The sequence below is a fragment of the Delphinus delphis genome, chromosome 8 (genome assembly GCF_949987515.2).
Source record: "Delphinus delphis chromosome 8, mDelDel1.2, whole genome shotgun sequence".
Taxonomy (NCBI): domain Eukaryota; kingdom Metazoa; phylum Chordata; class Mammalia; order Artiodactyla; family Delphinidae; genus Delphinus; species Delphinus delphis.
Genome location: NC_082690.1, coordinates 65,692,520 through 65,714,811, shown reverse-complemented (window position 1 = coordinate 65,714,811; position 22,292 = coordinate 65,692,520). Strand labels below are relative to the sequence as shown.

The window sequence follows — 22,292 nt, the reverse complement described above, 5'->3', positions numbered from 1 at the left end:
ATATTTTGTTTATAAATATTTTCTAATTAGCTATCATGTTTACATCTCTACTTAACTCTTGAATAGGTTTCTAAGATGGAGTATAAACTTCTCTGCCTCCTTAGCACATCCAATAGAACAGCCTTCTCTTTGTGAATTATTCTTTATTAAATCAATTTTTATACTGATCTGTATAGAAGCTATTAAAATATACTGAGCTCTGTCCCTGAATGACCCCAGATTGTTACACTTTTAAAATATTCCATTTTTGTTTGTGTGTTCTCCCTTAGTGACAGGAGAGCAGATGTCACTTCTTTCTATTAAGTCTTCCTCTAGCAGCACCCATATCCAACTCTCTTTGTATATGTATCTTCTGTCTCCCTGGGGGTATAGTTATAACTTATTGGCATTGCCTTTTAAATGAGATCTTAAAGGTTCTTTCTTTAGTCTATCCAACTTAGCTAACGTTCACTGAGCCCATAGTATGTGCAAGGCACTCTGCTGACAGTCTGACATTTTAACTGAGGCCTAAAGTGATTACCTAAGTATCGATGGCAGATCCAGCTTTCCCCAAGTCTGAAGATCTTTCCACTATCCCATGTTACCTCTCCTTAAACCCCAAAAAGGCCAAACAAAATCACCAAGCAGTTTGGAACCACTTAGTATATATAAATTTATATTATAGTCACTATTAATAGTTTAGGGTAAAATACATGAATGTACTCCTTAAGCTTTGCAATAACTGTATTGGATAAGAGACATATTATACTTGGCCATTTAGAACACATTAGATAAAGAGAAGGAAATGCAGTGTTTTTATGGACATGGCTGGAGTGTCCTGTTATTAGCCAGTCATGAAGAATAAAGCATTCTTAACTCTTAAAAGTTATCTTAGAAGATCATTTCTTTTAAGAACACTGGATTTCACTCATTAAAAACAGACAAACCAAAAAGAAGCCCTGTATGGATATATGGATGGATCCTGTGTAGATATATATATATATATAAATGCATAGAAAATGAACTGGAAAGATATACACAGCTCTCTGGGGAGGTGATGGAAAAGGGGAGCAGAGAAGGGAGATTTTACCTTTTACTGTGTATATTTGTGTATTGTCTGATCTTTTATAATAAAAATGTAGTCATGGTTTTTAAAACTCTAGCATTTTACTTTGTTCTTTTTTTTTTTTTTTTTTTAAAGATCATCCAAATGGTAGCATTTGAGGCATTACTTCTGAGACTGTATTCTTAAGGAATAAAATTCAATTGAGAATTTAATAGTATCATAAGAGTGGAATTTTTATGTATATTGTGTCAACTTTTTTGAAGAGTAATCAATGACATTTGCCATCCCTTTAGAGTCTTAGAACTTACATACAAAAAAACCTAGTCTCTTATATGAAATTTTGTTTTTTGGCCTAAAGATACTGGATAAAATGTGTCCTATGAAAACATCCTCAAGCTAAGCTTACTGTGTAATATAGAGGTGATGGTAAAAGAGTATCTCCCTTTTATTTATTAGCACAGAATGTTTCTGACTGGATTTGCTTCTTAAAACCAATTCCCCTGGGTCAGAGTTGGAATTTCACAAGTTCAGTGCTGTCTGAGAACTATAAAGTTAAACCTACGCAAAAGACGCATGGCTTGATAGCTAGAAAACAGAACTGGGAACTGGCAGTACTACTTTCACTGGCAGACTTTGTTACCTAGGGCTAGTTACTTAATTTTCAATGGCCTCAATTTATTTAGCTGTAAGTTTCTTAGTTCTGACTGTGATATCCCCACTGGTGCTCAGAGAGAAATGTGAGTAATGATAAAAGGGAGCTGCAATACTTATGTCTTTGAACTGATTTAAATTGGCATTGTTGCACGATATTGAGTTATCCTAAAAAGTGTTATATTTTTTATGTTAGTATCCTGTTGCTTTCTAAATCAGAATTACTCTGCTAGGGGAGGACAGTAAAGTTACATAAGCGTCTCAAAATCATTTGCTTCATCCAGTTTCAAATTATCTGTAAAAATTGTCTTCAAAGAGGTATATAAGTGTTGTTGCTTAAGGAAGGACTCAACCAAGATCAACATTTTTTCACACTTTATATACATCTGAGGCACTAGTCAAAATATGGATAAATGAAACCAGCTAAATTTTTTCTTTAAGTACCTGATTCCTTGCACATGTTTTTCCTAGCTGTCTTTGTTAGAAATTTAAAGACCATTGAGATATAGATATGAAAAAAATAGATTTATAAATATCATTCCACTATGCTTTCCACCTTGAAAATTAAATTGTATGTTTATAGTCAAAACATTCTCTATCCCTGTATTTTAAAAATCTAATTATTACAATCACCATTATTGTTATTTGTCTTTCTGTGTTTTCTTCACATTTCCTCCTCTGTCTTAAACTTTCTTGAATCTGGTTTCGTAGCTCCATTATTTTACGTGACTTTTCATAAAATTAACGAATGTGTTTACCTCTTTTCAGAACTGCTAAAGTGGCTTCTGGCCAGGAAAAACATCTTCTCTTTGAGGTACAACCTGGGTCTGATTCCTCTGCCTTTTGGAAAGTGGTTGTACGAGTAGTCTGTACCAAGGTGAGAGTGATAAATATTTCCAACTCTGAGCTTAAACTATTTTGGTGGTTAGAACCACATTTAATAGTATAATATAATACAGTGGAAATAAATGTTTATAATTTGGTTGTTATTAACATTTATTTGTAAAACCATATAAAACAGTTTTGATACTATTTTTGCCTTCCAGGTTAACTGTTTGAATTTCACTGGTTGTATAATTGCCATATAGCAGAGATTTATTTTTTAATTTAATTTATTTATTTTTGGCTGTGTTGGGTCTTCGTAGCTGCATGCAGGCTTTCTCTAGTTGCGGCAAGCAGGGGCCACTCTTTGTTGCAGTGCAAGGGCTTCTAACTGCGGTGGCCTCTCCTGCTGTGGAGCACCGGCTCTAGGCACTCGGGCTTCAGCAGTTGCAGCATGCGGGCTCAGTAGTTGTGGCATACAGGCTTAGTTGCTTCATGGCATGTGGGATCTTCCCAGACCAGGTATTGAACCTGTGTCCCCTGCATTGGCAGGCGGATTCTTAACCATTGCACCACCAGGGAAGCCCCAGAAGAGGTTTTTATAATCAAGGAAAGTGGTAGTAAACGTTCATCCTTATCTTGTACCTCTCTTTTTGGAATTTAACTGACTGTGGAATCCTAAAGTAACACCCTACTTAGCTCTAAGATGACTTCTTAAAAATTAAGTGTCTCTTAGTTCATCTTTAAATTTTAGATAATAGAGTATATCAACTGTGCTAAAAAATATGGCAGCTGTCATAGAGTATTAGGAAGCCTCATCCACTAATGGGTAGATTAGAATATGTGGTTCTTAACCTTTTTGAGGCCATAGAACTTTTGGTGAAATTAAAGGCATGAATTTTATTAAGCTTCCTCCTATCCCAACCCTTGCTCTAAAACACAATAAAATCATCCATATGCATATAAACAATAAGTTGTGCATTCATGAATGCCTTTATTTCAACTCCTGATCAATCCATGAAGAACTCCTGGGTAAGGAGATTTTTTTCTTTTGTATCATGGACACTGGATGTTACCCAAATAATATGTCACATTTCCCCAGTGGGTTGATTGCCACTACTATGCTATAAGTGGAGTAGGATTGATTGTGTTTAGTTGATCGAATTTGAAGGTCTAATTATTTAAGTAATAAAAGAACTTTAAAAAGGATTAGAGGAACAAAGACAGAGAGATCTTAATTCCAGACTTGGCTAAGTGCCTGAAGTTGAATGGCACCTGTTAAAGTTTACAGTTGATTTAGAGAAAATATATAGTATAGTTTAATACCACTCAGCTGTGTCTATCAACACTGAACATTTGCTTATTGATTTTTTTTAAGTCCAAATGTTAAAAAGCACTTAACAGCTGCCAGAGAACCATCATTCAAAAATTTTTTGCATTATTCATGACAGAGGTAGTTAATGTGATACAGTGTGGTGTGGGTAGCAGTGTAACTTTATATAGTGTATAATATGTCACAAATCATAGTAACAGAATACACACTGAAATACAGCTTGATCCAAGATCACATTTTGTTATTTATACTTAGATTACTGGGCTCAAAAACTGTATACCAGGGCTTCCCTGGTGGCGCAGTGATTAAGAATCCCCTGCCAGTGCAGGGGACATGGGTTCGAGCCCTGGTCCAGAAAGATCCCACATGCCGCAGAGCAGCTAAGCCCGTGCACCACAACTACTGAGCCTGTGCTCTACAGCCCGTACACCACAACTACTGAAGCCCACACGCCTAGAGCCCGTGCTCCACAATAAGAGAAGCCACCACAAGGAGAAGCCCACGCACCACAACGAAGAGTAGCCCCTGCTCACTGCAACTAGAGAAGGCCCGCACGCAGCAACAAAGACCCAACACAGCCAAAAATAAAAAACAAATAAATAAATAAATTTATTTTTTTTAAAACTGTATACCAAACACATATTTTTCCATTTTCTGTTTGTTTTGGGGTTTATATTATATTTATATTACATTCATAAGCGGTTTTTTACAGTGTTATAAATATGCATACTACCAAAAGAACTTTTGAATTTGCAAAGGAATAAGGTAAAGAAGAAATGAAGAACTGTGCTTAAAACATGTAAAACCATTCAAATAGACTAAGTAAATCCCATACAGTACTCCCATCATCTTTGAGTTTACACTGCACATAATCTTTCAGGACTATTTGAAAGTCAACTTCAGAGGACACATGGGTGAATTTATAAGAACTCTAGTGACAAAGGTCATTTCTGAGAACTGTGCATTCTTTCTCCTTTTCTTGCTCTCTCTTCCACAGTAACCATCCAGCTGATCTTTTCAGTTTTATCTCTACTAGGTTTCACTTGAGTTTACTTGTAACACAAAGTTCACACTCTCAAGGAGACTGTAACTAATGCTCAGGCCCCTCTTTCTTCTCATCCAGATTACTTTAGATTCAGTGATTAATCTCCACGCCTTCAGACTCTTCTCCTAATTCCAATTTATTTATTTATTATTTTTTAATAGCTCTTTATTGGAGTATAATTGCTTCACAATATTGTTAGTTTCTGTTGCACAACAAAGCAAATCAGCCATATACATACACATGTCCCCATATCCCCTTCCTCTTGAGCCTCCCTCCCATCCTCCCTATCCCACCCCCATAGGTCATCACAAAGCATCGAGCCAATCTCCCTGTGCTATGCTGCTGCTTCCCACCGGCCAACTATTTTACATTCAGTAGTGTATATATGTTGATGCTACTCTCTCTTCACCCCAGCTTCACTCTCCCACCCCATTTCCTCAAGTCCATATTCTGCCTCTTTATTCCTGCCCTGCAACTAGGTTCATCAGTACCTTTTCTGTTTTAGATTCCATATATATGCGTAGCATATGGTATTTGTTTTTCTCTTTCTGACTTATTTCATTCTGTATGACAGACTCTAGGTCCATCCACCTCACTACAAATAACTCAATTTCATTTCTTTTTATGGCTGAGTAATATTCCATTGTATATATGTGCCACATCTTCTTTATCCGTTCATCTATCAATGGACATTTAGGTTGATTCCATGTCCTAGCTATTGTAAATAGAGCTGCAGTGAACATTATGGTACATGTCTCTTTTTTTTTTTTTTTTTTTTTTTTTGCGGTACGCGGGCCTCTCACTGTTGTGGCCTCTCCCTTTGCGGAGCACAGCCTCCGGACGTGCAGGCTCAGCGGCCATGGCTCACAGGCCCAGCCGCTCCACGGCATGTGGGATCTTCCCGGACCGGGGCACGAACCTGCGTCCCCTGCATCAGCAGGCAGACTATCAACCACTGCGCCACCAGGGAAGCCCCATGTCTCTTTTTTTTTTTTTTTTTTTTTTTTTGCGGTATGCGGGCCTCTCACTGTTGTGGCTTCTCCGGTTGCGGAGCACAGGCTCCGGACGCGCAGGCTCAGCGGCCATGGCTCACGGGCCCAGCCGCTCCGCGGCACGTGGGATCTTACTGGACCAGGGCACGAACCCGTGTACCCTGTATCGGCAGGCGGACTCTCAACCACTGTGCCACCAGGGAAGCCCCCGTGTCTCTTTTTGAATTATGGTTTTCTCAGGGTACATGCTCAGTAGTGGGATTGCTGGGTCACGTGGTAGTTCTATTTTTAGCTTTTTAAGGAACCTCGATACTGTTTTCCATAGTGGTTGTATCAATTTACATTCCCACCAACAGTGCAGGAAGGTTCCCTTTTCATCACACCCTTTTCAGCATTTATTGTTTCTAGATTTTTTGATAATGGCCATTCTGACCCGCGAGGTGATACCTCATTGTAGTTTTGATTTGCATTTCTCTAGTAATTAGTGATGTTGAGCATCTTTTCATGTGCCTCTTGGCTATCTGTATGTCTGCCTTGGTGAAATGTCTCTTTAGGTCTTCTGCCCATTTTTTAACTGGATTGTTTGTTTTTTTGATATTGAGCTCCATGAGCTGTTTGTATATTTTGGAGATTAATCCTTTGTCTGTTGTTTCATTGGCAAATATTTTCTCCCATTCTGAGTGTTGTCTTTTTGTCTTGTTTATGGTTTCCTTTGCTGTGCAAAAGCTTTAAGGTTAATTAAGTCCCATTTGTTTATTTTTGTTTTTATTTCCATTACTCTAGGAGGTGGGTCAAAAAAGATCTTGCTGTGGCTTATGTCAAAGAGTGTTTTTCCTATGTTTTCCTCCAAGAGGTTTATAGTGTCTGATCTTACACTTAAGGCTTTAATCCATTTGGAGTTTATTTTTGTGTATGGTGTTAGGTAGTATTCTAATTTCATTCTTTTTTTTTTTTTCTTCTGTACGTGGGCCTCTCACTGTTGTGGCCTCTCCTGCTGCGGAGCACAGGCTCCGGATGCACAAGCTCAGCGGCCATGGCTCACGGACCCAGCCGCTCCGCGGCATGTGGGATCTTCCCAGACCGGGGCACGAACCCGCGTCCCCTGCATCAGCAGGCAGACTATCAACCACTGCGCCACCAGGGAAGCCCTCTAATTTCATTCTTTTACATGTAGCTGTCCAGTTTTCCCAGCACCACTTATTGAAGAGGCTGTCTTTTCTCCACTGTATGTTCTTGCCTCCTTGTCGTAAATTAGGTGCCCATATGTGCATGGGTTTATCTCTGGGCATTCTATCTTGTACCATTGATCTATATTTCTGGTTTTGTGCCACTGCCATACTGTCTTGATTACTGTAGCTTTGTAGTATAGTTTGAAGTCTGGAAGCCTCATTCCTCCAACTCCGTTTTTCTTTCTCAAGATTGCTTTGGCTATTTGGGGTCTTTTGTGTTTCCATACGAATTGTAAAATTTTTTGTTCTAATTCTGTGAAGAATGCCATTGGTAGTTTGTTAGGGATTGCATTGAATCTGTAGATTGCTTTGGGTAGTATAGCCATTTTCACATTATTGATTCTTCCAATCCAAGAACATGGTGTATTCCTCCATCTGTTTATGTCATCTTTGATTTCTTTCATCAGTGTTTTATAGTTTTCTGAGTACAAGTCTTTCACCTCCTTAGGCAGCTTTATTCCTAGGTATTTTATTTTTGTTGCAGTGGTAAATGGGAGTGTTTCCTTAATTTCTCTTTCTGATTTTTCATTGTCGGTGTATAAGAATGCCAGAGATGTCTGTGCATTGATTTTGTATCCTGCAACCTTAGCAAATTCATTGATTAATTCTAGTAGTTTTCTGGTGGCATCTTTAGGATTTTCTATGTATAGTATCATGTCATCTGCAAACAGTGACAGTTTTACTTCTTCTTTTCCAATTTGTATTCCTTTTATTTCTTTTTCTTCTCTGACTGCTGTGGCTAGGACTTCCTAAACGATGTTGAATAGTAGCAGTGAGAATGGGCAACTTTGTCTTGTTCCTGATCTTAGAGGAAATGGTTTCATTTTTTCACTTTTGGGAGCGATGTTGGCTGTGGGTTTGTCATATATGGCCTTTATTATGTTGAGGTAAGTTCCTTCTATGCTCATTTTCTGGAGGGTTTTTATCATAAATGGGTGTTGAATTTTGTTGAAAGCTTTTCCTGCATCTATTGAGATTATCATATGGTTTTTATTACTTAATCTGTTAATGTGGTGTATTACATTGATTGATTTGCATATATTGAAGAATCCTTGCATCCCTGGGATAAATCCCACTTGATCTTGGTGTAGGATCCTTATAATGTGTTGTTGGATTCTGTTTGCTAGTATTTTGTTGAGGATTTTTGCATCTATGTTCATCAGTGATATTGGCCTGTAGTTTTTTTTGTGACATCTTTGTCTAGTTTTGGTATTAGGGTGATGGTGGCCTCATAGAATGAGTTTGGGAGTGTTCCTCCTTCTGCTATATTTTGGAAGAGTTTAAGAAGGATAGGTGTTAGCTCTTCTCTAAGTATCTGATAGAATTCACCTGTGAATCCCTCTGGTCCTGGGCTTTTGTTTATTGGAAGATTTGTGTGTGTGTGTGTGGTACGCAGGCCTCTCACTGCTGTGGCCTCTCCCGTCGCGGAGCACAGGCTCTGGACGCGCAGGCTCAGCGGCCATGGCTCACAGGCCCAGCCAGTCCGCGGCATGTGGGATCTTCCTGGACCAGGGCACAAACCCGTGTCCCCTGCATCGGTAGGCAGACTCTCAACCACTGCGCCACCAGGGAAGCCCTATTGGAAGATTTTTAATCGCAGTTTCAATTTCAGTGCTTGTGATTGGTCTGTTTATATTTTCTATTTCTTCCTGCTTCAGTCTTGGAAAATTGTACCTTTCCAAGAATTTGTCCATTTCTTCATGGTTGTCCATTTTATTGGCACATAGTTGTTTGTAGTAGTCTCTTATAGTCCTTTGAATTTCTGCAGTGTCAGTTGTGATTTTTCCTTTTTCATTTCTAATTTTATTGATTTGCGTCCTCTCCCTTTTTTTCTTGATGAGTCTAACTAAGGGTTTATCAATTTTGTTTATCTTCTCAAAAAACCAGCTTTTAGTTTTATTGATCTTTGCTATTGTTTTCTTCATTTTTATTTCATTTATTTCTGCTCTGATATTTATGATTTCTTTCCTTCTACTGACTTTGGGTTTTCTTTGTTATTCTTTCTCTAGTTGTTTTAAGTGTAGGGTTAGATTGTTTATTTGAGATTTTTCTTGTTTCTTGAGGTGAGATTGAATTGCTATAAACTTAGCAATTTCTTAGAACTGCTTTTGCTGCATCCCATAGGTTTTGGGGTGTCGTGTTTTCATTGTCATTTGTTTCTATGTATTTTTTAAATTCTTCTTGGATTTCTTCAGTGACCTCTTGGTTATTTAGTATCTCACTGTTTAGCCTCCATGTATTTGTGTTTTTTACAGTTTTTTTCCTGTAATTGATTTCCAACCTCATAGTGTTGTGGTCAGAAAAGATGCTTGATATGATTTCAGTTTTCTTAAATTTTCTGAGGCTTGATTTGTGGCCCAAAATGTGATCTGTCCTGGAGAATGTTCCATGTGCACTTGGGAAGAAAGTGTATTCTGCCACTTGCAGATGGAATGTCCTATAAATATCAATTAAATCTATCTGGTCTATTGTGTCATTTAAAGCTTGTGTTTCCTTATTTATTTTCTGTTTAGATGATCTGTCCATTGGTGTAAGTGGGGTGTTAAAGTCCCCTACTGTTATTGTGTTACTGTTGATTTCCCCTTTTATGGTTGTTTTAGCATTTGCCTTATGTATTGAGGTACTCCTGTGCTGGGTGCATAAATATTTATAATTGTTACATTTTTTTCTTGGATTGATCCCTTGATCATTATGTAGTGTCCTTATCTCTTGTAACAGTCTTTATTTTAAAGTCTATTTTATCTGATACGAGTATTGCTACTCCAGCTTTCTTTTGATTTCCATTTGTATGGAATATCTTTTTCCATCCCTTCACTTTCAGTCTGTATGTATCCCTAGGTCTGAAGTGGGTCTCTTGTAGACAGCATATATATGGGTCTTGTTTTTGTATCCATTCAGCCAGTCTGTGTCTTTTGATTGGGGCATTTAATCCATTTACATTAAAGGTTATCGACATGCATGTTCCTATTACCATTTTCTTAATTGTTTTGGGTTTGTTTTTGTGAGTCTTTTTCTTCTCTTGTGTTTCCTGCTTAGAGAAGTTTCTTTAGCATTTGTTGTAAAGGTGGTTTGGTGATACTGAATTCTCTTTAGCTTTTGCTTGTCTGAAAAAGCTTTTGATTTCTCCATCTAATCTGAATCAGATCCTTCTGGGTAGAGTAATCTTAACTGTAGGTGTTTCTCTTTCATCACTTTAAGTATATCCTTCCACTCCTTTCTGGCCTGCAAAGTTCTGCTGAAAAATCAGCTGATAACCTTATGGGGACTCCTTTGTATGTTATTTTTTGTTTTTCCCTCGCTGCTTTTAATATTTTTTCTTTGAATTTAATTTTTGTTAGTTTGATTAATATGTGTCTTGGTGTGTTTTTCCTAGGGTTTATCCTGTATGGGACTCTCTGTGATTCCTGGACTTGGATGACTATTTCCTTTCCCATGTTAGGGAAGTTTTCAACCATAATCTCTTCAAATATTTTCTCAGACCCTTTCTTTTTCTCTTCTTCTTCTGGGACCCCTATACTTCGAATGTTGGTGCATTTAGTGTTGTCCCAGAGGTCTCTGAGATTGCCTTCAATTCTTTTCATTCTTTTTCCTTTATTCTGCTCCTTGGCAGTTACTTCCACCATTTTGTCTTCCAGCTTACTTATTCATTCTTCTCCCTCAGTTATTCTGTTATTGATTCCTTCTAGTATTTTTCATTTCAGTTATTGTGTTGTTCATCTGTGTTTGTTTGTTCTTTAATTCTTCTAGATCTTTGTTAAACATTTCTTGTATTTTCTCAATCCGTGCCTCCATTCTATTTCCAAGATTCTGGATCATCTTTATTATCATTACTGTGAATTCTTTTTCAGGTAAATTACCTATTTCCTGTTCATTTATTTGGTCTTGTAGCTTTTTTCCTTGCTCCTTCATCTGTGACATATTTTTTTTTAACATCTTTATTGGAGTGTCATTGCTTTACAATGGTGTGTTAGTTTCTGCTTTATAACAAAGTGAATCAGCTATACATATACATATGTAAAAATATGGAACGCTTTACGAATTTGCGTGTCATCCTTGTGCAGGGGCCATGCTAATGTTCTCTGTATCATTCCAATTTTAGTATATGTGCTGCCGAAGCGAGCACTGTGACATGTTTTTTTGCCATCTCATTTTTTTTTTTTTTTTAATGAGTGGGGTTGTATTCCTGTCTTACTGTTTGTTTGGCCTGAGTCTTCCAACACTGGGGTTTATAGGCTATTGGCTAGAGCTGGGTCTTGCTGCCGAGATGAGGAACTCCATGAGACCTCGCTCCGATGAATATTCCCTGGGGTCTGAGGTTCTCTGTTAGCCAGTGGTTCAGACTCGGAGTTCCCACCACAGGAGCTTCAGCCTGACCCCAGGCTCATGAACCAAGATCCTGCCAGCCACCTGGGGTGGCAAAATAAAAAAAGAACAATAACAAAGTAAAAAATAAAATTAGACTAGGAAACTAACAGATATGCTAGGAAGAATATAAAACTGAAAATATAGATGACTCAACAACCAGAAGGTACATCAGTACCACAATAGTAAAAAAGAGGAGGGAGGAAAAGAAAAAAAAAGGGTGGGGGGAGACCTTGGCTGTGGAGGGTGGGGCCTAAACATTGGTGAGGTTTGGGTGGTGGGCAGGGACAATGCTCAGGACCCACAGGGCTGGAAAAGGCCCTGTGGGCTGTGGGGGGGTGGAGCTTAGGCTCAAGGAACAGAAGGGGCCCAGGTGTGCCCCCCACCCCTGGTCTCAGAGGGCAGCAGACCTCACCTGGGAGCCCAGCAGGCTTCCTGGGCTCAAATGGGTGGGGCAAACGCCCTCTTCTCCTCTCCTCCGGTCTGGGAGGGCCCCTCCCACCTGCCTCTCCTGATCTCCTCTGGCCTCCCTCCTGTACCTCCAAGGACCCATGGGGCCTGGAGGGGATTTTGAGGGCAGGGGATCAGCCTGGGACCTCATCAGCCTCCCCGGGCCCAAATGGGCAGGGCAGTTGCCCCCCACTCCTTTCCCACTCTTCTCAGAGAGTCCCTCCCACCTGCCTCTCCTGATCTCCCTGGCCTCAGGGGCACCGATCCTGTCTGGCCTCCACTTGTCCTCCTGCCTCAGTCCCCCATACGTCCTACCAATTCACTTTGGGGTTCCTCAAATCTCCTTGGGTGTCAGAGTCTCCCACCATTGGCTGGCAGTCGCCCTAGTTGTGGGGAGACGCTAACCCCACGTCTTCCTACACCGCCATCTTGACTCCACCTCAGTTCTAATTTATGATGCTGTGAGAATAACCTTTCTAAAGCACAGCTCTCATCAGATCACTTTTCTGTTTAAAATTCCTCAGCAGTTCTTCCATGGCTTCAAAATAGTCCCAACCCTTTGACCTGGCATTTGAGGCCCTCTACAATATGGCTCCAAGCTATCTTTTCTGTTTTACCACTATCCCCTTTTGCAGTCACCAGGCTTAACTAATTTAAGGTTGTATAGCTGTTACTTTCCTATCTCGATGCCTCTGCTCACTGAGTTCCCTCATCTAGAATGTCCATTCCTCTGTTGTTTAAATTGCCATCAGATACAAGTCACAAAAAAACCCTATTCCACCAGTTTAAACAAAAACAGTATTTATTTTCTCACTTATCAAGAAACCCTAATATAAAGTACCTCCTCGATTGGTTAATTCAAAGACCTAGCAGATCCCTCTTTCAAACTCATTGGGTCAATATTAGCTCACATTCCCCTTCTTACACCTACACTGGCAGAGGGGATGTGATTACTGTGATTGATTTAGATGAGACTAACAAGGATTGACTCCTGAGTCATTTCAGGGAGTGGTAGTCACCAAAACAAAATTAGGGCACTACTGGCACAGTAAAAAGTGGGAATGGCATTTGGATAATCAGCCAGTAGTTTCTGCCACATCTTTTATTTCTGCATGTCTAAATTTGAGGTCTCCTTAAAGGTCCACCTCAAATACCATCTCATCCATAAAGTTAACCTAAAGAAATTCTTTTGGCTCTTCTAAACTCCAAAAGCACTTTATTTATACTTCATGATTAAATTTTACGTTATGACTAAAATTATTTGTTTAGGTTCTTAGTTTCCCTAGAAGATATTAAGCTCCTGAGAGCAGGAACTCTGTCTAGATTCATCCTTGTATCTCTTACAGCCTGTAATGCTTAGTACCTGGTAAGAACTCAATATATGTTGAGTGAACAAAAATCTGTTGAAGAAATATTCTCATTTTAAATGACTGGGATAGGTTGAAGCTTTCCTTGTGTATTGATATAGTATAGTACCTAAATTACATTCTCCATCTTTGTTTTATAAATTACTCAGCTCACATTGAAGGGCCCAGTAGAAATTGTAGAAAACTGTAGGAATATGAATGTAGCAGATTTCTGATCCCTTAGTTTTCTGTTGCTTTTCTTTGGCAAACACAGAATTAATGTTTGATTTTACTATTAGTCAAAAAAAATTTTTTTTGCCTCAGTATCTCTAACCATTATATCTTTATGGTGATTAAACATCATCCTTAAAATAAGATTCTAAGTTAGAAAAACAAAAGTATTAAAAACATAGGCAATCAGACCTTTCATTTGTATAATTTTTCTTGATTTTAGATCTAAAGAAATGTTTTATTTGCATTTCTTAGTTTCTTTTTGAAAGACTCTATGAGAAGTCAGTGTTAACATTAGAAAAAAAGAGTTAAAGTCCAGTATAAAAAGCTGATAGTAGGGCTTCCCTGGTGGCGTAGTGGTTGAGAGTCCGCCTGCCGATGCAGGGGACGCGGGTTCGTGCCCCCGTCCTGGAAGATCCCACATGCCGCGGAGTGGCTAGGCCCGTGAGCCATGGCCGCTGAGCCTGCGCGACCGGAGCCTGTGCTCCGCAACGGGAGAGGCCACAACAGTGAGAGTCCCGCGTACCGCAAAAAAAAAAAAAAAAAAAGCTGATAGTAGACTGAAATTTTATATTTCTTAATCTTAAGCAACTAAAAGCCAATTTACAGTAAGACCTTATCCTGAGTATCTGCTATCTGCTGTGGCGGTTATACTCAAACATTATAAAAAAATAATCTAAATAATGTTTAAATGGAATATTTTGTGGAAATAATATTAGAAAAATTAACGGGTTAAGTAAAATTATGGACTAAGGTGGCTGTTAAGAAGCTTCATGAATTATTTTATTTTCATCCATCTTTTTACTTAGACCAACACCTTGGAGTCATCCTTGACTTCTCTTTTTCTCTTAATACCCACCCCACAGTCAGTGTATGAGTGAATCCTGTCAGGTTTCTCTTCAAAATATATTCAGAATGTGACCAACTCTTACCATTGTCATTACTATCACCTTATTCCTAGCAACCATCATCTCTCACTGGGATTATTCCAATAGCCTTCTAACTCGTCTCCCTGCTTCTGCCCTTGTCCCCATTATGTCTAGTCTCAGCACAATAACCAGTCTGTTCCACTCATAATCTGAAATGAAATTAGATCTTATTACTCCTTGGCTCAAAACCCTCCAGTGACTTGCCATGCCCTTGGAGTAAAAACCAAAGTCATTACTATGAACAGCAAAGTTCTATACATTCTGTCCCCACCTCACTCCCTAACCCTATCTTCAACCACTCCTCTCTCTCTCATTCTGTTCCAGCCACGCTTGGCTCCTTGCCAGATTCACTTCTGCCTTTGCACTTGACTGTCATCCTGGAATGCTCTTTCCCCCAGATATCCATATGACTGATTCGTGCACCTCTTTAGTTCCTAAATGTCACCTACTCTGTGAGGCCTTCCCTGTAGCCTTTCAGCATTTTCTCTCCTCTGTTTAATATTCTCCATAGCACTTATTTCCATCTTATCTAATCTGTATTTTATTTGTCTGTCTCTCCTACCTATAGTGTAACCTCCATGAAGACAGGGATTTTTGTCTGGTTTTTACACACTATGTCACCAGTGCCTAGAGCAGTGCACATAGTACGTGTAACACCCACATAATGGGTACTTGATAAATATTATGTGAATTGTATGATTATAATAATAACAGTTTGTAGCGAATATAACAAAAAAGAAGACTCACGGATATAGAGAACAAACTAGTGGTTACCAGTGGCAGGGGTGGGTAGGTAGGGGCAATATAAAGGGAGGGGATTAAGAGGTACAAACTATGAGGTATAAAATAAGCTACAAGAATATATTGTACAACACAGGGAATATAGCTAATATAATAACTATAAATGGAGTATAACCTTTAAAAATTGTGAATCACTATATTGTATACCTGTAATTTATATTGTACATCAACTATACTTCAATTTAAAAAATTGAAGTTTGATGAGCTTTGCTATTAAATACTAAGTTTATATGAATTATTCCCTAATTTCTGAACTGTGCAGTTCCAGAGGAAGACTGGCCCAGTTTCCTCAGCTCTGAAAGTCTTATTTTGTAAGCCTGTATAAATTCCTGTCACCTTTAATGCTATTTATTTGTTCTCTACCCCATGTATAGTCTTTTATTACAAAGAATCTTACATATTTGCATCTCTGTAGAGACCTTACCTTCCCCAAATTTAATGAATTTTCTGATTACTAGAGATGGTTCTACCATTTTCACAGTGGAATCTGATTCATACTTGATTCTGTTTTTTCTCTTACTGCCCTCTCAAGTAATAATTAATAAATGCTAGTTACAAATATTATTTTATTCAAAATATTGAAATGTTGCTATAATCATGTCTTTTTAATATAACCTAACTATTGTACTTCACTTTCTCATGTCTCCAGATTGTAAGTTTTGGTATATAATAGAACTTAAGATATTCAAGAAGGAAATCTGTTGTTTCAGTTATAGTAGAATGGCATGTGGTTGTTGGATTCAAATAAATCTTTAATTAAAAAATTCTATAGGGGCTTCCCTGGTGGTCCAGTGGGTAAGGCTCCGCACTCCCAATGCAGAGGGCCCGGGTTTGATCCCTGATCGGGGAACTAGATCCCACATGCATGCTGCAACTAAAGATCCCACGTGCCACAACGAAGATCCTGTATACCACAACTAAGACCCGGCACAGCCAAAATAAATGATAAATGAATAAATAAATAAATATTTTTAAAAGCTGAACCTTAATTTAAAAAAAAAGAAATTCTTTAAATAAATTAAAATGAAAAGGATTGTCAATACTGATCTCTAAAATTAGTTTCTTAATTCTGGGAAAGTTGCCTGACCTCAACAACTAAACAGGATGATGGCTAATCAACCCTACAGGTTATTTTGAGTATCACATGATATAATATTGTATATTTTGAACCCCACAAATGTAGGGGACATGATATTATTCATTTGCTCAGACTCTTGCTCTCTTGTTAGGTAATTTGCAAACTTTGAAAACTTCTGTTTCCTAGGATGTTTGACTAAATATTTCTTCCCCTTTTTTGGGAAAAATCGATCAAAAAAATTATCAACTTTTTTTTTTCATTTTCTTTGTATTTTTAGATTAACAAAAGCAGTGGCATTGTGGAAGCATCACGGATCATGAATTTGTACCAGTTTATGCAGCTTTATAAAGACATCACAAGTCAAGCAGCAGGAGTATTGGCACAGAGCTCCACCTCTGAAGACCCTGATGAAAACTCATCATCTGTAACATCTTGTCAGGCTAGTCTTTGGATGGGAAGGTATACAGTTCATAAATACCATGTTTCTCTTATTTTCCAACATGCAAAGTACTGAAATCGCATTAATGTTTTTGCTGGTGTTCTCCATGACATCTTAAATCACATTACTTTTTGTCTTAGTTGATATTATATCCCAGATCTGCTTTTGGATTATTCTGTGTGTCAGGACATTGTTAGAGTGCCAAATAAAAGAAAAACTAAAGTGGCTCACACCAGGTAATGCTTCTGTCAATCTAGTTTCCATGAATCCACTCTTCGCTCTACCTGCTTGCATTTAATGACAAAGGATATAGTTAATACCCCTCTTATAATAGGCATTTAGGTTCTTAGACAATCAAAGCTCTTCAGGGAATTAGGTCCAAGAATCTGGCAAAACCATTCCAGTTTTTCTTAAAGATATCTGACTAATTGGAGCATTAACATTGTAAATACTGTCTCCAGGACTTGGCAGTCCATTCAGGAATTAACAAGTAGTTGGTACACATATTGCATGTACTGAGTTACCAGAAGGAAATGAAGTCAGACAGCATTTTCTGTGATGGTGCTTGTTTACTCAGGCCTAATATATTATTGTTCTATCTAAACTTTCTTTTCCTTCTCTGTAATGCTTTTGGCATGTGAAAACTCCCACCTGTTGCCACTTGACAACCATGACCATAATTTAACTTTATAAATGCCTCATTGGAAAAAGGCTTATGTGGGTCCAGACATGTTGACATCCTGTCTTATTGTCATACAGGGTAGACAGCACAAATCTGAATTGACAGTGTCTTTTAACTTGAAGTTAAGAATATGGTTAACAAGAACTTCTTTTTTATTGCTCCATTTACAGTTGCATTTTCCGATCCATTCTTAACCACCTGGTTTCCAAATACTATGTTGTAGTAAGATTGTATTTTAACTTATCATTTCCTGTTTATCTTTAATAGGATTGTTTGGTTTTCTACGTTTGGGCTGTACAAGTGTTGCTGATGAAATGCCAAATGAGTTTTAGAGTATTATAGGCAGGATTTTGGCTTATCTTTCCTGTATTTTGTAAAGTTAATCTTTCAAAGACAGGCGTCTGATTTCCTGCTTTTTGTCCTCTCCCTCTTCAGAATGGTGATTTTTTTTTTGAGTATTTTGAAAGTTGACAATAGTATTTATTAGTAAATAGTATTTACTAAGCTCGATGGTAGCAAATTAATTGAAAGTAATACTTTTTTCTTATTGCAGTCATTGTAATGAAGGAGGTAAGAGTGTTATTCCTTTTCATGTGCGCTTGAGACTGGGAAACTCAATGCCTGATTGGTAGGTTAGGGCTGCTTCTTGCCTTTGTATGATTTTTGGGTTTTTTTGTTACACCCTGATACACTTAGTTCATAGAAAAACAGACTTTTCAAGTTGAGAGGGATCTTAAGAGGTATTTATTTGGTTCAGCCTTACATCTGGTGCCTATTTCTATTAGTGGTTTATATTTATTAAGTACTTGTAGGGTATTAGGCATTGTGATGAGTGCTTTACACGTATAAACTCATTAAATCACAACAACCCCATAGGAATACAATTATTGGTTCATTACAGATGTAGAAACTGAGGTTTAGACAAATAAATGACACGGCTAGAAATTGGCCTAGCTGAGATTCACATTCTGGCCTGTCTGGCAATACAGCCATGCTCGCAACCTCTGCATTAGTACTCTCTGGTGCAGGAAGATCCTATATTAGAGTGCTTCTTAAACTATAATATTCACTGGTTTTGAGAAGGAGCTTGAGATTCTGTCAGGTTCCCAGGTGTTGTCACTACTGCTCATCCATGGATAGCACTTTGCATAGTGAGACTTAACCACATTTAGCCAAGGTAGTCCAGCTTGTACATGAACACCTGCAGCTGTAAGGGACTCACTGCCTCAGAAAGGCAAGCCTTTTGATTCACAAATAGCTTTAATCACTATGTAATTTTCCCTTTTGCTATTTTCCTCAGAGACAAAATCTGGCTCTCCTAAGGCGGCATAGCACAGATTCTAGAACCAAATTGCCTGTTTTCAAATCCTGGCTCTACTCCTTACTATGTCACTCTGGACAAGTTATTAAACTCTCTTTCCTCAGTTTCCTCATCTTTTAAAAGAGGATGACAATGATAAGATCTACTTCATAGGACTCTTGGGAGAGTTAAGTGAGTTAATATATGTAAAATGCTTGGGGGCTTCCCTGGTAGTGCAGTGGTTAAGAATCCACCTGGCAACTCAGGGGACATGGGTTGGAGCCCTGGTCTGGGAAGATCCCACATGCCACGGAGCAACTAAGCCCATGTGCCACAACTACTGAGCCTGCGCTCTAGAGCCCATGAGCCACAACTGAAGCCCGCACGCCTAGAGCCCGTGCTCCACAATAAGAGAAGCCACCGCAATGAGAAGCCCGCGCACCACAACTAAGAGTAGCCCCTGCTCGCCGCAACTAGAGAAAGCCTGCGCACAGCGACAACGACCCAACGCAGCCAAAAATAAATAAATTAAATAAATAAAATGCTTGGAACAGTGCCTGGCCCATAAAAAAAAAAAAAGTGTGTAAAAGTTAACTATCATTATTCTTAAATTATTACTGTATTCTACTTATTTCAGTGACACTGCCCTCTGGAAATCCACCAAACAAGTCTGTTCTCTCTTTCAGTCCTTCAAATACTTGAAAACAGAAATCAGATTCTCACTGAGCCTCTGTTCTCCAGGATAAGCCTCCCCAGTTCCTTCGGCCTTTGTTTGTATAGGTCTCTTCTATATCCCAGAGGCTTTCCTGGATGATCTTTTATTTGTCAATTTGTCTTTCAGGGTAGGGGGCAGAGAACTGAATTCTCCACTTTACAAGTGGTCTAATAAGGACAAACAGAGCAAGACTCTTCCTCCTTCCTTCTTCTGGTCACTGTATTGCTAGGAAGGTAGCAAGAAAAGTGAACATAGTACAGCTTCTACTGGCTGCTTCTGTGTCTCCTGTTCTTTCTTTCACCTCCATCCAGAATGCTGTTCTTTGTAACCCTCTACTCCTCAGTTTTAAACTCTAACCGTCAGGACTCTGTCACTGTTTATGGATTCAATTATATTCTCTGCTACTGACACCCAAGTCCATGTCCTTAGACATAAATTGTAAACTCCTCAAGAGCAGAGACCCTAGTTCTTCTGGGTCTGGCACAATACGTGGCACCTAAAAGGCATTTAAACATTTAAATGAATAGATATAGAAAAATTCAAATAACATTAGATCCACATCCATCTAGGGTTTCATTAAGTTTCCCCATTTCAATTCAGGGGCTGCCCTCTTTTATGCATTGCTAAAGCATAGCATTTAGTCTATTACCACATCCTGATGATTTGTCTTTTGTAATGCCACTTAGACCAGGCCCTAATTATCTCCCAGGTGAATTGCTGAAATAAGGATCTGATTGGTGTTCCTCCCTCTAGACTGTCCTCCATACTGCTCTCCCAATTAATCTCCTACAGCATTATTTCCAATGGGGGTTCACTTTCCCCTTGATTAAACTCTGTCAGAACAAGTTTAAACTTATTATTTTGACATACAAGGATCAGATTATCTCTGCTATACTTAAGCAATCTTTTCTCTTATTTTTCTCCCCGGAGCATGATGCTAGCCTCCTTGTTACACACATATACAGAGTTTTGGGGTTTTTTTTTCCTACCTCTGTAGCTTTGTTTATTCACATAGAACGTCCTCTGTCTGTCGAAATCCTATCATTTTTTTCTACCTCATCTTTCCGACAAGTTTGAAATATACTCATTTCTTCCTTCTTTACTTAGCACTTACTACATGTAATGCACATTTGACATTTGCTTATCTTCTATATACAAATTGACAGATTTTAAAGTACTATATAATGTCTTATATACAGTGGTATAAGCACAGCAGGGAATAAAAACATGTTAGAGATAGTTCCTACCCTCAAGAAGCTTATAGTCCAGTGGCTATACTTTGAAACATTTAATTTTTGTATAATTATAAAAGGTAGTACATGCTTGATGAAGTAAACCTAAAAATTACAGAATAGCACAAAGATTAAAAGCAAATTAAAATCACTTCAAGAAACATGTATTGAGAACCTAAGACAAACTCCTTGTATTCAAAGAGCTTACAGTGTATGGATAGACCAACCAATAAATAGCCAATTAAAATACAGTATTTAAGTCCTTTAACTGAGGAAAATGTTGGTTTTGAGAGCATAGAGAAGATGGTATCTTGAGCTGAGTAACTGAGGTTGGAGTTTACCAAACTCACAAGAGTATGCCAGGAAAGGAAAACACCACATACAAAGGTCCTTGGCTCATTCAGGGGCCTTCAGAATTGTGGCTGGAGTAGAAGGTTCAGTATCTCTTTTCTTCCCAAGATGAAAGAGCTCTTTGAGGACAAATAACTTTGCTTTCTAACTCTTTTTGTATTTCATATAGCAAGCACCTGATCCTTAAGACTAAGCTATTCTTTCACTTATATGCCCATTATCAGCAGTAGCATAACAAGACCCTGATGGCAGGATCCCTATTTTAGAAAGCTTTGTATCCTGCATGGTACATAAATCATATATTGGTTGAATTCATTTATAAAAATTCAATATGATTAAAATGGGCTAAGTTATTTTCCAGTTTTGGTCCATATTTTCCTTTTAACCATCTCAGGATTTATCTTTTATCCAGTCCTTCCTTTATGGAATTTGCCCCTCTAGTACTTCTTCCCTAATATATTAGCTGTCCCTAAAAGATAAGTTAATTTACTCTGATATTGCATGAGTCATATTGTGCTTTATGTTGGGGGCACATAGATGCTTGATAATGCTTTTTAAGGCAATGGAAACAAAGTTTACTGCACAGTGACAACAGAGAATATCATTGCTCCAGCTCAGTTTTCACATTGCAGGGTAAAGCAGCTGACTGACGAGGAGGAGTGCTGTATCTGTATGGATGGTCGAGCTGACCTCATCCTGCCTTGTGCTCACAGCTTTTGTCAGAAGTGCATTGACAAGTGGTAAGTAATCTGCTGCTTTCATGGGTTAGGCCAAGATCAAGAGGGAGAGTGTATATGAATAAACTTCAAAAAATGCAAAAATATTATAGTTAAGTATAAGAGATTTTGTTCTTTAGTACTTTGGATTTTATGACATGCCTCCTACTGGTTAAAATATTTTTATACCTAAAGTTTATAAAATGTGGGGATGTATCTTAGTTTTGACAATTTACTTTTGCTGTAAGGAGATTTGTGCCTGACTAGAGTCTAGAATCAAACATTCCGCCTTTTCTTCTATTTTCCTCCTCATTTCTACTTTTTTCCTCCATATATGATTAGAAAGAATAATATGAATCCTTGAATATTGAATATTGGACCTGGAGAGAACTTTAGAGAATAGCTAGTCAAGCTCATTATTTTACAAAATAAGAATCAAGTGTTCAGGAGAATTTATAATTGACATACAATATGTCAGTTATAACTACATATATTTAACGTACAATTTGATATATTTTGATATATATATATGCCCATAAAAAT

At 38.2% G+C, this 22,292-nt stretch overlaps 1 protein-coding gene and 1 non-coding gene across 3 annotated transcripts in view; one reads left to right on the top strand and one right to left on the bottom strand.

Annotated features, from left to right (window-relative positions):
* Nucleotides 1-22,292, top strand: part of RNF141 (ring finger protein 141) — a 49,024-nt gene that overhangs the window by 18,623 nt on the left and 8,109 nt on the right. For both annotated transcript variants that reach the window (XM_060018485.1, XM_060018486.1), the window contains exons 3-5: nucleotides 2,465-2,573; nucleotides 16,592-16,773; nucleotides 21,666-21,773. In XM_060018485.1, coding sequence (XP_059874468.1) covers nucleotides 2,465-2,573; nucleotides 16,592-16,773; nucleotides 21,666-21,773 — 399 coding nt within the window. The remainder of the gene's footprint in view (nucleotides 1-2,464; nucleotides 2,574-16,591; nucleotides 16,774-21,665; nucleotides 21,774-22,292) is intronic.
* Nucleotides 11,134-11,240, bottom strand: LOC132430406 (U6 spliceosomal RNA). The gene has a single exon (XR_009520497.1). It is a non-coding gene; the product is annotated as a U6 spliceosomal RNA (small nuclear RNA).